General features: G+C 41.0%; 1 protein-coding gene across 1 annotated transcript; it reads left to right on the top strand.

Annotated features, from left to right (window-relative positions):
- The first annotated feature begins 879 nt into the window (after positions 1–879).
- On the top strand, positions 880–14,184 carry tspan4b (tetraspanin 4b). The gene is made up of 8 exons (XM_080856653.1): positions 880–1,327; positions 2,434–2,503; positions 2,765–2,956; positions 3,488–3,562; positions 3,720–3,815; positions 3,902–4,024; positions 4,150–4,233; positions 13,502–14,184. Exons 2-8 carry the CDS (start codon positions 2,435–2,437, stop codon positions 13,568–13,570), a joined length of 708 nt encoding a protein of 235 aa, XP_080712779.1. The 5' UTR covers positions 880–1,327; position 2,434; the 3' UTR covers positions 13,571–14,184.
- Positions 14,185–14,372: the final 188 nt, after the last annotated feature.

Here is a 14,372-nt window from a genome sequence, read left to right as displayed (position 1 = left end):
AATTCCAAGGCACTTGTTCTCTCTGTCATGGCCGCAACAGAGCAAGCACACTCTCGCAGTTCGTTCACGAAACGCATTCTAGTTATAGAAACACTGCTGCATGTATACAGGCCAGGCATGGCATGGCTTTTTTTTACGTCTATGGAATAGTTATGTTTATATTACCAACAAATACACTTGCTCAGATTTTATATTAAGATGCTGTGGGGTCAGAGCCTTCTACACAATCAATGCCGTCATTGCAGTCATTGTCACTGAAGAAAGGATTTCCCCACACTGACCAGGATTCATATCTGCCAATTTACTGATGAAGAGTTCAGAAGTTCTGCAAGTTTGTTTTCCCACTTTCAATAGGCACTCACATACACATATACATATATATAAGTGCACACACAACCTGGTCAGGGAAGAAGGTGAGAGGAGGGAAGGAAGGAAGGAAAGGGTGTATTTATGTATGTGTGTGTGTGTGTGTGAGAGAGAGATAGAGAGAGAGAGAGAACCAGTGAGAGAGCGAGAGAGTGAGAGAGAGAGAGAGAAAGAGAGAGCAAGCAAGAGAGAGAGAGAGATAGAGAAAGAGAGAACAAGCGAGGGACAGAGGAACCAAGAGAGAGAGACAATAAGCAGAACATTTTGTGAACACAGCATACGGGATGTTTCATGTATGTTTGGGACACTCCAGCAGTTGACTGGAGAAGGCTGAGGGTGAGGGTGGGGGGTAACAGAGTGAGAGGACAGAGGGGGAGGGGGATCTGAAGAAGGCCAGTGGAAAAGAATGAATTCTCAAGAGACAGAGGAGTGAGAGAAAGAGAGCGCGGGAGGGAGGGAGAGAGTAGGAGAGAGAGGGGAGGGCAAACCCCCTACATCTGGAAACCATTGACAACAGGGGAGTGAAGAGGCAAAAACGTCGCGCTAATAGAGAAGTGGAAAGAACTAAGGAATAACAAAACAGCAGATGAAGAATAGAGAAAAATACAAACAAACAAGGCCAAGGCTGTAACAAAGAAAGAGGAAAGAGAAAACGATTAAGACAGGAACAGGGGCAGAACCACTCAAGTACTACCACTGGAAGAAAGAGAGGAGCACTGTTTTTTATCTGTGCTGCATTCTTCAGGCGGACTCAAGGAGCTCTAACAGCCATACGAACTTCTATGGAGTTTAATCAAGGAAATCTGACCACAAAGGATATGCATTGAGAAGAATCCCAGTCTCAGCAAAGGCATCTGGCCAAATCAGAAGAGAAGCACTCAGGGGCCAGAGGAGGACCTCTTGTGTCAGCTGCAACAGTTACCCTTTCGTCACCGCAGAGGAATCTTACCACCAACCGCAGGTACAGTAAGGAGCTCACTTGGGCTCAACATAAGACCCCGGGGTGAATGCTAAGACTAGCTCTCAGAGTCCACGCTCCACTAAAGTTAAACCTAAGAACGACATAAAAAGGACATTTAGATTAGGACTTTGCAGTGTTTTAGAATGTTAGTTTGGAGTACTTTAATCGTGTTTTCTGTTTGACCATACTGGCATCATGACACACTCATTTGACCATTTCCAAATAAAGTTATCAAATAATAATCAAAGGATGATAGTGTTGTGTAATTGAATCCTGAACAGGGTGAACCATGAACTAAAAAAACTTTGCACAAGAGTGAGACCGCCGAACAGGTTTTTTTTTTGTCCTGGCTTACTGAATTGGATTAGATGAAGAGCTGTTTTTAGATGAGATGAGGAGGTGGGGAGGAGTGTGGTCATGGGAGTGTTGCTTGTGTGTGTGTGCATGTCACAAATCAACATGGTGGAACATGGTGGAAGTCATATTCATACATTAAGATTAAATACTTTTTTTCCTCTGTATGTTTCAAGTGAAGAAGTCACAAATGTTTTTATAGCCATAAACTAGTAAAAGTAAAAGTGTCTTTCAACTTTTGGTGTCTTTCAACTTTTACAACCTACAACTGTTCTTCCTCCATACCAGTCACAAGACTGTGCCTGAAGAACTCCATGTTAGATGAACTCCAGAACAATTGTGTTCAGCTGGAAAGATGGTTCCTGACAGACACATCCTGGCAAAAACAGGAAAATCTCTGAGTCATGTCACTTGTAGTATCCACAGGGTCTATCTCGCTAAGTGTAGGCTACATTTGCTGTGAGTTAGAACTTGGGGCGGTCTATTGTCTCTGACTAAAATGCCCTGCAATGACACAATTAGCATAGAAGTGGGAGAGGGGTGGTTACTTCCTATATGAAAACGCCATTTCCTTTCAGAATAGCAGGTCATTAGATTCCACTGCACTGAGAGTGCTAGACCACTTTGAATAAACACGTTTATTATGATGAGATATCGAAATAACTACTTGTTGACACACTGGTCTTGCACCAAATATGATATTTTCTTTCTGGAATAACCTGAATGTCCTTCTCATTCCCCCACCCTCTCAGGATGACAGTGACACGGAGGTGTCTGTGCTGTGTCAAGTACCTCATGTTCATCTTCAACCTAATCTTCTGGGTCAGTCTCACCTCAGCCTGTACTTTAGAATCTGTGCTCTGTGTCCCTTATGGCTCTTATGGCTCTTCTGTGTTCAGCTCTGGTAAATTCATGCACAAAAACTATATATCAAAGTTCCCAATGCATTCACATACGTTTGTCATTTGCACCATCGATATTGTTACTACACTATATTAGGTCTTAGGGTTACTTGTACTTGACACCAGACTTGTGTTCTTCACTTTTAATTTGTGTGTACTTGCATGTCTGTCTCCCGTGCAGCTGGGGGGATGTGGCCTGTTCGGTGTGGGGGTCTGGCTGTCCTTCAAACAGGCAGAAATATCATCCCTCCCTCTGTCCTTTCCCTCCCTCTCTGCTGCCAACCTGCTGTTGGTCGCCGGGGGCATCACCATGGTGACAGGCTTCCTGGGCTGCCTAGGTGCCCTGAAGGAGCAGCGGTGTTTGCTAATGACGGTGAGGCATCTGAACATAGCTAGATGACATCACAACAGAAACAAGAATGAGAAACAGGGTCAATTGTGGGTTTTCATATGCCATTGCTGTACTGAGGAATGACAGTAGGCTACTGAGAAGTGCACACAATTTGCTCTACAAAGAGAACACAAATACTTGCCTGAGATTCGATATAACATCATTTTCAGTTGTTTTGCTTTAATGCTAGATTGAATAGTCGATAGTTTGACTGACCAGTTTTTCTAAAACTTCAAATACGCCAACTCGCCATTTCTTTGTACACGTGGGACCTACAAACCACATACATTCTGAGTGGAAATTGCTTTTTCATAGATTAAAACCTCTAGCCTTCCATGTCCAATTTTCAGAGAATGGGCAGAAACATATGGTGAATTCTCAAAAATGTGTTAATTTGTGTGCCAGCTCTGCCTGAGGACTTGAGCGCAGCCCATGGACTCCCCCGGTGAACAATATATTGGGCAGCATAAACAGTGGAGAAACACAAAAAACACTACTTTATATGTCTTACAGTTTTTCGTCATCCTCTTGATCCTGGTTCTGACGGAGGTGATTCTGGCTGTGACTGTTCATATCTATCAGGAGGAGGTCAGTGGTTCTCCTTTTTCCAGACCTGAGATGTTTGGATTTGTCATAAAATGTTTCAGTGACTTCCAGACGTTTCAGTGCCTTACCTTATTTGTCTTTTCCCCCCCACTCTTGGTTTGTTCCTTCACCTGCCTTGCCGCCCTGACCCCGCCATTAGCTGGATAAAAAAGCGCAGAATAATTTGTTAGAGGGAATGAAAGACTACCTGACCGACGAACGTCTGCAGCTATCATGGGACTCCGTGCAGAAAATGGTAACGTTCTGACATAAGAGGATATCAGACATGGCGAGCTCGGGCAAAACAAGTCCTCATAGCTGTGTGGTCTGTTTGCCTCCTAGTTCAAGTGCTGTGGCGTGATAAACAAGACGGACTGGTACCCGGTACTGAGCAGTGACGGCAAGCCCACTTTGCCAGCCTCCTGCTGCCTAAGCGGTCAAGAGTGTGAACATGGTTGGGAAGAGGTCAGGACCAGTCACATACTTGGGGGATGAGGGACAGGTTTAGTCCAATTATTAAAGCTTAGATTGTGTCGCCTACAAGTTCTGCGTTTGGCAAAACTGTTCTCTTCTTTCTCTCTTGGAAATAGCCTTGCTACCAAAAGGCCAGAACGTGGCTCCTCGATAACATCACATCGGTGCTGGTGTTCGGGATCTGCATCGTCATTGTCCAGGTATCGAATCTCTTCACAATTCCTCTGACACAGTTTGAGACAGGAAGTAAATGGATTATTTTGCATACAAAAGTTATAATTAGCTATTTACCTTTTCCAAACATAGTTTCAAGGTAAAACGTTGCCTACGCATCTTGCATTGCAACCAATTGCCCTCGTGGGCATGGTGCCATGTCAATGTTCCGAAAGCAGTATTCCAAAAACTTGGTATTCCGAAAATATGCTAATTTGTCCAGATACCAAAGTTATGGTAGCCCTATACTCCGACAACACAAAACTCATTAGTCCTACCGTCCGCTGTTCAGAAATTGTGGGCACAGCAACGTAAACCACTAGGCCTATAGCCCACATGTGTAACAGTGGCCAAGTATCGGGGAGACGGAGGCGAAACTGTTGTGGTTTCTTTCATTTATTTTCCTTTAGAAAATAACAAACAGATATTGCCTTCAGGCTACGTTGTAAATCTGCATCATCCGATCAGAATCCTAGACTTCTCTGATCGTTACTTCAGTAACGGAACATATAACTTTAGTGCAGAGAGTTACAGCACTTCATTAAACCTATTTACAATATGGGGCCACATACCTTTAGAAAATAAACAGATATTGCCTTCAGGCTACGTTGTGAATCTGCATCATCTGCACAAGCAAAATAAAAGAATGCATACATGGGTTTCTTGTATACAAACATTGAAGGCTGCGCACGCAAATCCGCGACAGAAAGCCATTGTACATTGTTGAGCCTTTTTCTATATTTTATTTGACGTTAAGATGCTAGCTGCTTGCTAAGGTATATGCTTCCTCCTAGGTATACTGAACATCTTACCAACTCTGTTAGAGCAGTTAACCACACAACAACTCCCTGTCATGTTGCCTTCCTCTACAGCTTTCTCATCCACTTCAACGTTATCTTGCTTCTTTCTGCCGCGAGATTGCGCACGCAACCAGTGATGACGTAGCCGAGAAACCCATGTATAGCGCAACATATAAACATCTCCGTCAATAGTCCATTGTACACTATCAGCTTGCTAGCCAGCTAGACATCAGACAGAATGTCTGAGCACGTGGAGTGACCTCGAACTCGCTTACGTTCGCTGTCGTAATAATATTAATAATAATAATAATAATAATAATAATATTAATAATACTTGTTACCTAATTATACTTTTAATGCATTTTAAACTAAACATCCAAATCCATGCATGCTCCATAGAACAGTAAATTAAAATGCAACAGCACAACGGTGGCTAGCAGAGTTTATGGCTAGTCGGGGAACATACTAGGTACAGTGCTTTTTACAGTCAACCTACCCGATCAGAATCCTGATCGGGAAGGGAAGCAGCACTGGACTATACGCAACAGATGCAGTACACCATATGTCCAAAGGTGGCCCCCATTCACAGTTAAATTTAGGCGAAAATCATATAGTACATTTTTAACTCTGTTACACTAGCCTGACGATGTCATACTCATGATTCTAGTCAGAATATGAGTCTGATACCGAACCTTTGGGCTGTGATTATGGGGCGTGTTTCAACGAACCAGGAAAGAAAATGCCTATTCGCTGAATTGGATACCTAGAACCAATCAGAGCAACGTAGTAGCCTATTACCATCTGATAGATTAAACTTTTACCTGATCCCGTAGGAAGGACGGCAAAAACATCTTTTCAATCGACAAATGCCTTGATCGCGTTTCTCTGTTCCTCTTTCAAAATGAATGCGCTGTCAATGTCTGTTGAGATATGCCTGCTCACGTTAATTAATTAGCATTTAGGCTACAAGCTACAGTTAGTTTCAATGGGTTTTTTGTGTACACGTTAGCAATGATCTAACAATAATGGTCTAGAGAGCTTTAGTTAAGACAAAAAATACTCTGCAACATTCGTGTTGCACATGCACAACTAACCGAGTCAATGTAGACATTAAAAAGTCGTGTAGATAGCTTAATTCACATAAAATATTCCCCACTAAGCACCCGAGACGCGGCCATCTTGGTCGGAGTTTGAATCTACCGGTTAATTCAACTCAAGCGTTGGTATCTGTCCATCAACGTATAAAGCCCGCCCTGACAATTTGATTGGTCCGGTTTCATCCTACCGATGAAACTCTCTCCCAATTAGCCCAGAGCCAGACCAAATCTCCCTGACAAAATTTTTTGTGGGCGGGGTTTGGGCTGGTATCCAGGCTACTGTTACACATGCACGTCCCAATGACTTGATGACACAATCATAAACATAATGCATTTATTTCACAACGATGAACTTTAATTCAGAATATTATTATACACACATGGCATTTGCATCGCAACGATTTCAGAGCAAAAAACCTGCCTTATCCAGGAATCTCTGTGTGTCTGTCAGGGTGTCAGTCTGTCTAGGGCGCATCTCACTGACGGTAGTTACGTTAGTTATGAGATTTCGCATGTAGCTTACGCATGTCATGAACCTGTGCATCCTTGATTTTGAAGATTTTTGAATTTATAGTTTGCGAGATATTTGTATTTTACCGTTTCCCGTAGCCACTAATGGGTTATCGTTTCCCGTCCCGTCGGCACTATGGGTAGTGACGTCACAATCAAACAATATCCGCGTAGTAACTATCCTGTCTTCACTCAAAGTTCAGAATACCGTTGGATACGAGGTCCGCATTCAAATTCTTCTTGGTGAACAGATACAGACTTTTGCTCAGGTAATCTTAAGACAGTGATTCATTTGATCTATTCGTTTATTTTTAAGCTTCTTTATATTAAGTTTCAAAGTAATGTAGCTTACGCATGTCATGAACCTGTGCATCCTTGATTTTGAAGATTTTTGAATTCATAGTTCGCGAGATATTTGTATTTTACCGTTTGCCGTAGCCTATGGTGCAAACCCATGTCACCGTTGTAGCGGTGTAGTACTCCACTCTTGCGTTGTGATTTTGATTGGCACCCAGCCTTTTATTCATACACTCTGACAGGTTTAATGAACACAGAGCAAAGGCGATCACACACAGTATCTTCCGAATGACAGCCTCTCCCAGCCAGGGTAAATGCAGACTGAGGTTTATAATATTGCAATAATGAGAAAACAAAGTACAAACAAATTACAACAGATACATCGGGACACTTTTTTGTGAATGATGTCATAGTCATAGAACAGTCGTCGTCATAGATGTTACCCCCTACGGGCACTGCACTAGTTGCAATAATGAGAAAACAAAGTACAAACGAATTACAACTAGCCTGACGATGTCATACTCATAATTCTAGTCAGAATATGAGTCTGAGACCGGACCACTGGGCTGTGATTATGGGGCGTGTTTCAACGAACCAGGAAAGAAAATTCCTCTTCGCTGAATTGGATACCTAGAACCAATCAGAGCAACGTAGTAGGCTATTATTACGATAGATTAAACTTTTACCTGATCCCGTAGGAAGGACGGCAAAAACATCTTTTCAATCGACAAATGCCTTGATCGCGTTTCTCTGTTCCTCTTTCAAAATGAATGCGCTGTCAATATCTGTTGAGATATGCCTGCTCACGTTACTTAATTAGCACTCAAGGCTAGAAGCTACCATTGGTTTCAATGTTTTTTTTGTCTACGCTGTTAGCATAACCTTTCAATAATGGTCTAGAGTGCTTAAGTTAAAACCGACAATCCTAGGCAACATTGGTGTTGCGTATACACAACTAACCGAGTCAATGTAGACATAAAAAAAAGTCGTGTAGATAGCTTAAATCATATCAAATATGTCCCACTAAGCTCCCGAGACGGCGCCATCTTTGTTCGATGTATACCGGTATTCTATCTATCATCAGGTCATCTGTCCATCAACGTATAAAGCCCGCCCTTACAATGTGATTGGTTTAGATTGCTTTCTCAACATTTTTGAAACGTTTAAACCCTCCCAACTAGCTCGATTCCAGACTGAATCTCCCAGACCAAAAATTTTGTGGGCGGAGTTCAGGCTGGTATCCAGGCTAAATTACAACAGATACATCGGGACACTTTTTTGTGAATGATGTCATAGTCATAGAACAGTCGTCGTCATAGATGTTACCCCCTACGGGCACTGCACTAGTTGCAATAATGAGAAAACAAAGTAGGCTACAAACGAATTACAACAGATACATCGGGACACTTTTTTGTGAATGATGTCATAGTCATAGAACAGTCGTCGTCATAGATGTTACCCCCTATGGGCACTGCACTAGTCTATCTATAAATCCAGGAACCTCTGTGTGTCTGTCAGTGTGTCAGCCTGTCTAGGGCGTATCTCCCTGACGCTAGTTACGTTAGTTATGAGATTTCGCATGTAGCTTACGCATGTCATGAACCTGTGCATCCTTGATTTTGAAGATTTTTGAAATCATAGTTCGCGAGATATTTGTATTTTACCGTTTCCCGTAGGCACTAATGGGTTATCGTTTCCCGTAGCACCGAAATGACGTCACAAATGACGTCACAAACAATATTAGCGGTATTAAAACTATCCTGCCTTCACTCAAAGTTCAGAATAGCGTTGGATACGATAAGGAGGTCCGCATTCAAATTCTTCTTGGTGAACAGATACAGACTTTTGCTCAGGTAATCTTAAGACAGTGATTGATTTTATCTATTCGTTTGCATAAGCTTCTTTATATTAAGTTTCAAAGTAATGTCTAGAGTTGTACAGTCATCTAACAGACAGGGAATAGTAATCCATCAAAATATTCATATTGTTTATTAGTATAGCGTATTTTTACAGTACATTTCTGCACTTATTTGACTTACAACTTGGCAAACTCCTTTCATAAGCATGGTTGAAATGTAACTGTGATTACAGCACTTATTCATGGCATATGCAAAACGCATGAATTTTAGCGACGTGAATTATGTCATAGTCTTAGAACAGTCGTCGTCATAGATGTTACCCCAGCTGATGTGTATGGGCCTGGCATGTAACCAACTCTCATTACCATGTTAAGTAGTATATTGTAGTTTGATGTATTTGTATAAGAGTTAGCTTTCTATTCAACGTTGCTGGTTAGCCTAGACCAGTGACCATGTGTTCATGGCATGCATCTACTGACGCAATGACAGAGGTTTTCCGATGTATTAGTGTCCCGATGTATCTGTTATAATTCGTGTGTACTTTGTTTTCTCATTATTGCAATATTATAAACCTCAGTCTGCATTTACCCTGGCTGGGAGAGGCTGTCATTCGGAAGATACTGTGTGTGATCGCCTTTGCTCTGTGTTCATTAAACCTGTCAGAGTGTATAAATAAACGGCTGGGTGCCAATCAAAATCACAACGCAAGAGTGGAGTACTACACCGCTACAAATGGTAGATAATATTGATAAGCCTCGGAGGCTTTCAGATTGTTCATTGCTTTCCCATCTGTTGCTATGGAGTCCACGAAATTTGCGCAAATAAACATATGAAAAGGAAACATGCATCACAATAATACTTCAGGGTAACCTGTACCTATGTGGAGTGCAAATATGTCTTGCTATTACACTACCCAACAGCTACACCTACATCTGCTAACACTACAGAATTCCTACGGGCACTGCACTAGTAGATTATTAATAATCAATGTCCTGCGACAATCTGATTTCCTTGCACTAGTGGTAGCCTACCACATTCAAAACCAGTTGGCTAAGTTAACAAATATTGCCAAGGAAAAGTTATATGCGTGAGATATAACACCGCGCATGCATAGGCCTACATTTTGGTATATCATGAAACATTCATTAAACTCGCGAGCCTGCACTTCCAGCATCCCTGTATAGGCCTATGTGAAAACATGAAAATTCCTCCCACAGACTGCAGCAAACACGTCTGTCAGTGAGCTGGCCTCTTGCATTCTTCACCTTGCACGCACTTTTTGCCAGCCCACCACAAACATGAATCAGGTGTTGTACCCGATTCAGCACCCTCCGCGGCAGATGCACCCCCTCGCGGGAGCGCGCACCACTCGCTTGATCGGAAAGGACGATTTCATTATACAGTCTTTAGAACTGTTCTAAAGAGTACAAACAACCAATGTTTTTCTTCCAAAAACCTCGGATAATAGCGAACGCAAAAGAACACCTTTTTGTTCTGTGGAAAAATATAGCCTACCCCAGCCATGACTACAAAATGAATTAACTTAATTTTGCTTTGAGCAAGTTGAATGTATTTGACATGGCGTTTCACAAGACTAAATATGATTCTAGCATTTCTTGCGATTCACAGGTTGAAAAGTAAGTGCTTTTAATTGGGTTCACCTGTAGGTCGAAATAAAGTAGTTACAATACATGAAGGGGCAAATGCTATTCATTTCTAAGGTACTTATGTTTTAGATTAGATTAGATTCAACTCTATTTTCATTGCACATAGTAAAGGTACTGAGACAACGAAATGCAGTTTAGTATCAGTACAGGAACAGGAAGTGCAAATAAGCAGAAAGTGCAGAATATGTGCATATGAATGGCAGTGGTATATAAATAATGAGATGGTATATTATAAGATACAGTATGTGCAATGCGAGCAGTAAGGTTGTAAACTATGAAAAGACTATAAATAAGATATACAGTCCCGCTCAGCAGTATTGGCACCCCTAGTGAATATGAGCAAACAGGGTATAAAAAAATATGTCCGTGCTGTTTATCCTCTTGGTGTTTCACTCAAAATATTCACAAAAATCTTACCTTTACATTGAAGTTAAATTATTGTAAGAGAAAACAACGGTTGAGTTTAAATAAATATTTTTTTACAAAAACATGTGTACCACTATTATTGGCACCCCTAGAAAAATCTTATAATTGAAATCTAACTGAAGTATATTTTCAGTCATGTTTTACATTTTTAAGTTCACCTGTTTAATTATGAACTCTTAAGAGGTTAACCATGACTTCCTGTTCCACTGATGTACAAATATGAGATGACACAGGCCAAATTCCATTAGTCATTCATCACAATGGGAAAGACCCAAGAACACAGTGACGATGTGCAATAAAAAGTTGTTGAGCTGCACAAATCAAGAAATGGACACAAGAAAATATCGTACCAGTTGAAAATACCCATTTCCACTATCATGGAAATAATAAAGAAGTTTAAAGCGTCAGGAGATGTTAAGAATCAGCCTGAAAGACGACGTGTGTGTACATTGACCCCACGCACCGTGAGGAGGATGGTTCAACTGGCAAAATAATCTCCAAGGATCACAGCTGGAGAATTGCAGACATTAGTTGAGTCTTGGGGTTAGAAAGTCTCCAAAACTACCATCAGACGCCACCTACATCACCACAGGTTGTTTTGAAGGGTTGCCAGAAAAAAGCCTCTGCTGTCAATCAACAACAAACTAGAGTGCCTACAGTTTGCCAAATGGAAGTCAGACTTTCAATGGGACTGAGTTAAATGGTCAGATGAGACCAAAATAAAGCTTTTTGGCAAAAACAACAAAGATGGGTTTGGCGTAGACAGAAAGATAGCCATACAGAAAAGCACCCCATACCTACTGTGAAGTATAGTGGCCGATCTTTGATGTTGTGGGGCTGTTTTTCTTCCAAAGGCCCTGGACATCTTGTTAGGATACATGGTATCATGGACTCGATCAAATACCAGCAGATATTAAATGAAAACCTAACAGCCCCCTCTAGTAAGCTTAAAATGGGCCATGGTTGGACCTTCCAGCAGGACAATGATCCGAAGCATACCTCAAAATCAACACAAAAATGGTTCACTGGCCGCAGAATAAAGGTTTTGCCATGGCCATCACAGTCCCCCAACCTAAACCCCAAAGAAAATCTGTGGGATGAGCTGAAGCAGAGTCTACAAGCGTTGACCTCAGAATCTGAAGGATCTGGAGAGATACTGTATGTAAGAATGGTGTCAGATCACGTGCCATGTGTTCACCAACCTTATCAGGCATTATAGGAGAAGACTCAGAGCTGTTATCTTGGCAAAGGGAGGCTGCACAAAACATTTAATTAAGGGGTGCCAATACCTGTGCACACATGTTTTGAAGAATAATATTTATTTAATGTAAAAAAAAAACTTTTTCTCTCAATTATTGAATATATAAAATTGAACAGGGGGTGCTTATTCTGCATGGTGTGAAATTGGCCTGTCATGATATGCACCCCCCCCTTTAAAAGAATTGTGTTGATCCGAGCCTCAAATGCTTTTCAGAGTACAGCCAAGGGACTAGTATGAGTAAGCAGAGTGAGTTTCATGCATGTGCCACCTTCCTAGTAAAAGTGAACAGGGGGTGCTTATTCTTCATTCATTCCTCATGTCTATAGTCTTTGTCATATTTCTCTACTCCATGTTACTGTACATATCTATCCATACTGTATATATCTTATTTATAGTATTTTCATAGTTTATAACCTTACTGCTCACATTGCACATACTGTATCTTATTATATACTATCTCATTATTTATATACCACTGCCATTCATATGCACATATTCTGCACTTTCTGCTTATTTGCACTTCCTGTTAGATACTAAACTGCATTTCGTTGTCTCAGTACCTTTACTCTGTGCAATGACAATAGAGTTGAATTTAATCTAATCTAAAACACAAGTAGCTTAGAAATGAATAGCATTTGCCCCTTCATGTATTGTAACTACTTTATTTCGACCTACAGGTGAACCCAATTAAAAGCACAACTTTTGAACCTGTGAATTGCAAGAAATGCTAGAATCATATTTAGTCTTGTGAAACGCCGTGTCAAATACATTCAACTTGCTCAAAGCAAAATTAAGTTAATTCATTTTGTAGTCATTGCTGGGGTAGGCTATATTATATATTTCCACAGAACAAAAAGGTGTTCTTTTGCGTTCGCTATTATCCGAGGTTTTTGGAAGAAAAACATCGGTTGTTTGTACTCTTTAGAACAGTTCTAAAGACTGTAATCACTTGTGTTCTTCTCTTCCATCTCTTTCACAAATAATGAAATCGTAGTATAGTATTTTTCCCTGCGTTTGTTTAGGCGAACTGCTTTCCTTTCCGATCAAGCGAAGCGAGTGGTGCGCGCTCCCGCGAGGGGGTGCATCTGCCGCGGAGGGTGCTGAATCGGGTACAACACCTGCACCACGGGTCGGAACAATGGCATTTCGGAACAGAGGGTTTAATTTCGTCGGAGTTAAGATATTTCGGACTATTTTTCAGAATATTGAGATTTCTGAATATCGGCCTTTCGACACACTGAACAGTCCCTGTGGGCTTTCACTTCCTATGTTGAAGCGTTAGCTTACTCTCATATCCTCATCCCCGTATGGATATAACTGGTGTCTGTGTGATTTCAGCTCCTGGCTTTGGTCTTCTCCATGATGATGTACTGCCAAATCAGGCGGGCAGAGAAGTACCTGGACTGACCTGGTCTGCTGCACAGGTGCGATTTGGGCTGATTCCAAGAACTCACTCTCCCGACGCTTTTATTTACACGTCTGTTGTGCAGCATCAACCTGATATGAATGTTCATACCCAACCTATCGCTTACCTATGCTTAAGGTGAACAATATAATATTTCAGGAACTCTTGATCAACCTTTGCGTACCATTAAAAATACTGTTATGGACTGCCATGTGTATCTAAACTTGTATGGGAGTGACACAAATGTGGATATTATTCCGATGTAATCGTGACAATATTGTTTTTTTTCAAATACTGTCATTAAGTCCACTGCTCTGATATTTACTGCTGGAGTTCTATTGTGATATAAGTGATGATATCCACATAATTGGGCATTAATGTTAACAATACATTTCATGTAAATAAATAAAACATTTGCATTGTACTGTGATTGATGATTAAGGTCAAATGGGATTTTGTTTTTAGATGCTTCAGTTATTTATAACCAACTGTATGTCCCTAGGCGCATTTGCCTAGGCGCATTTGCTATTTGTGGCATGAAGAGTAAACCAGCAAACTGCTTTTCATTTTACTATTATCATTGTAAATATCCGTATCAATTTACCGTACTACAATAAAGACAGCAGGCATTTGTGTTTTCATGCTTTCTATAAAAAACAATAAAAAACAGTTTAAAAAGCATACCATACAAATCATTTCTCCTTTTCGTCTCAAAACCCAGTTCACAATGTACATGATCATTTCTTCCCCTTTTTGTTTTCATGTCGTGTCCATGACTGACTCCATTATCCACAGTTCATGTTT

This window comes from Sprattus sprattus (assembly GCF_963457725.1).
Source record: "Sprattus sprattus genome assembly, chromosome: 18".
In the NCBI taxonomy this organism is placed as follows: Eukaryota; Metazoa; Chordata; class Actinopteri; order Clupeiformes; family Clupeidae; genus Sprattus; species Sprattus sprattus.
Note: the sequence above shows the minus strand (reverse complement) of the source record. Positions and strands in the feature narration are given on the sequence as shown.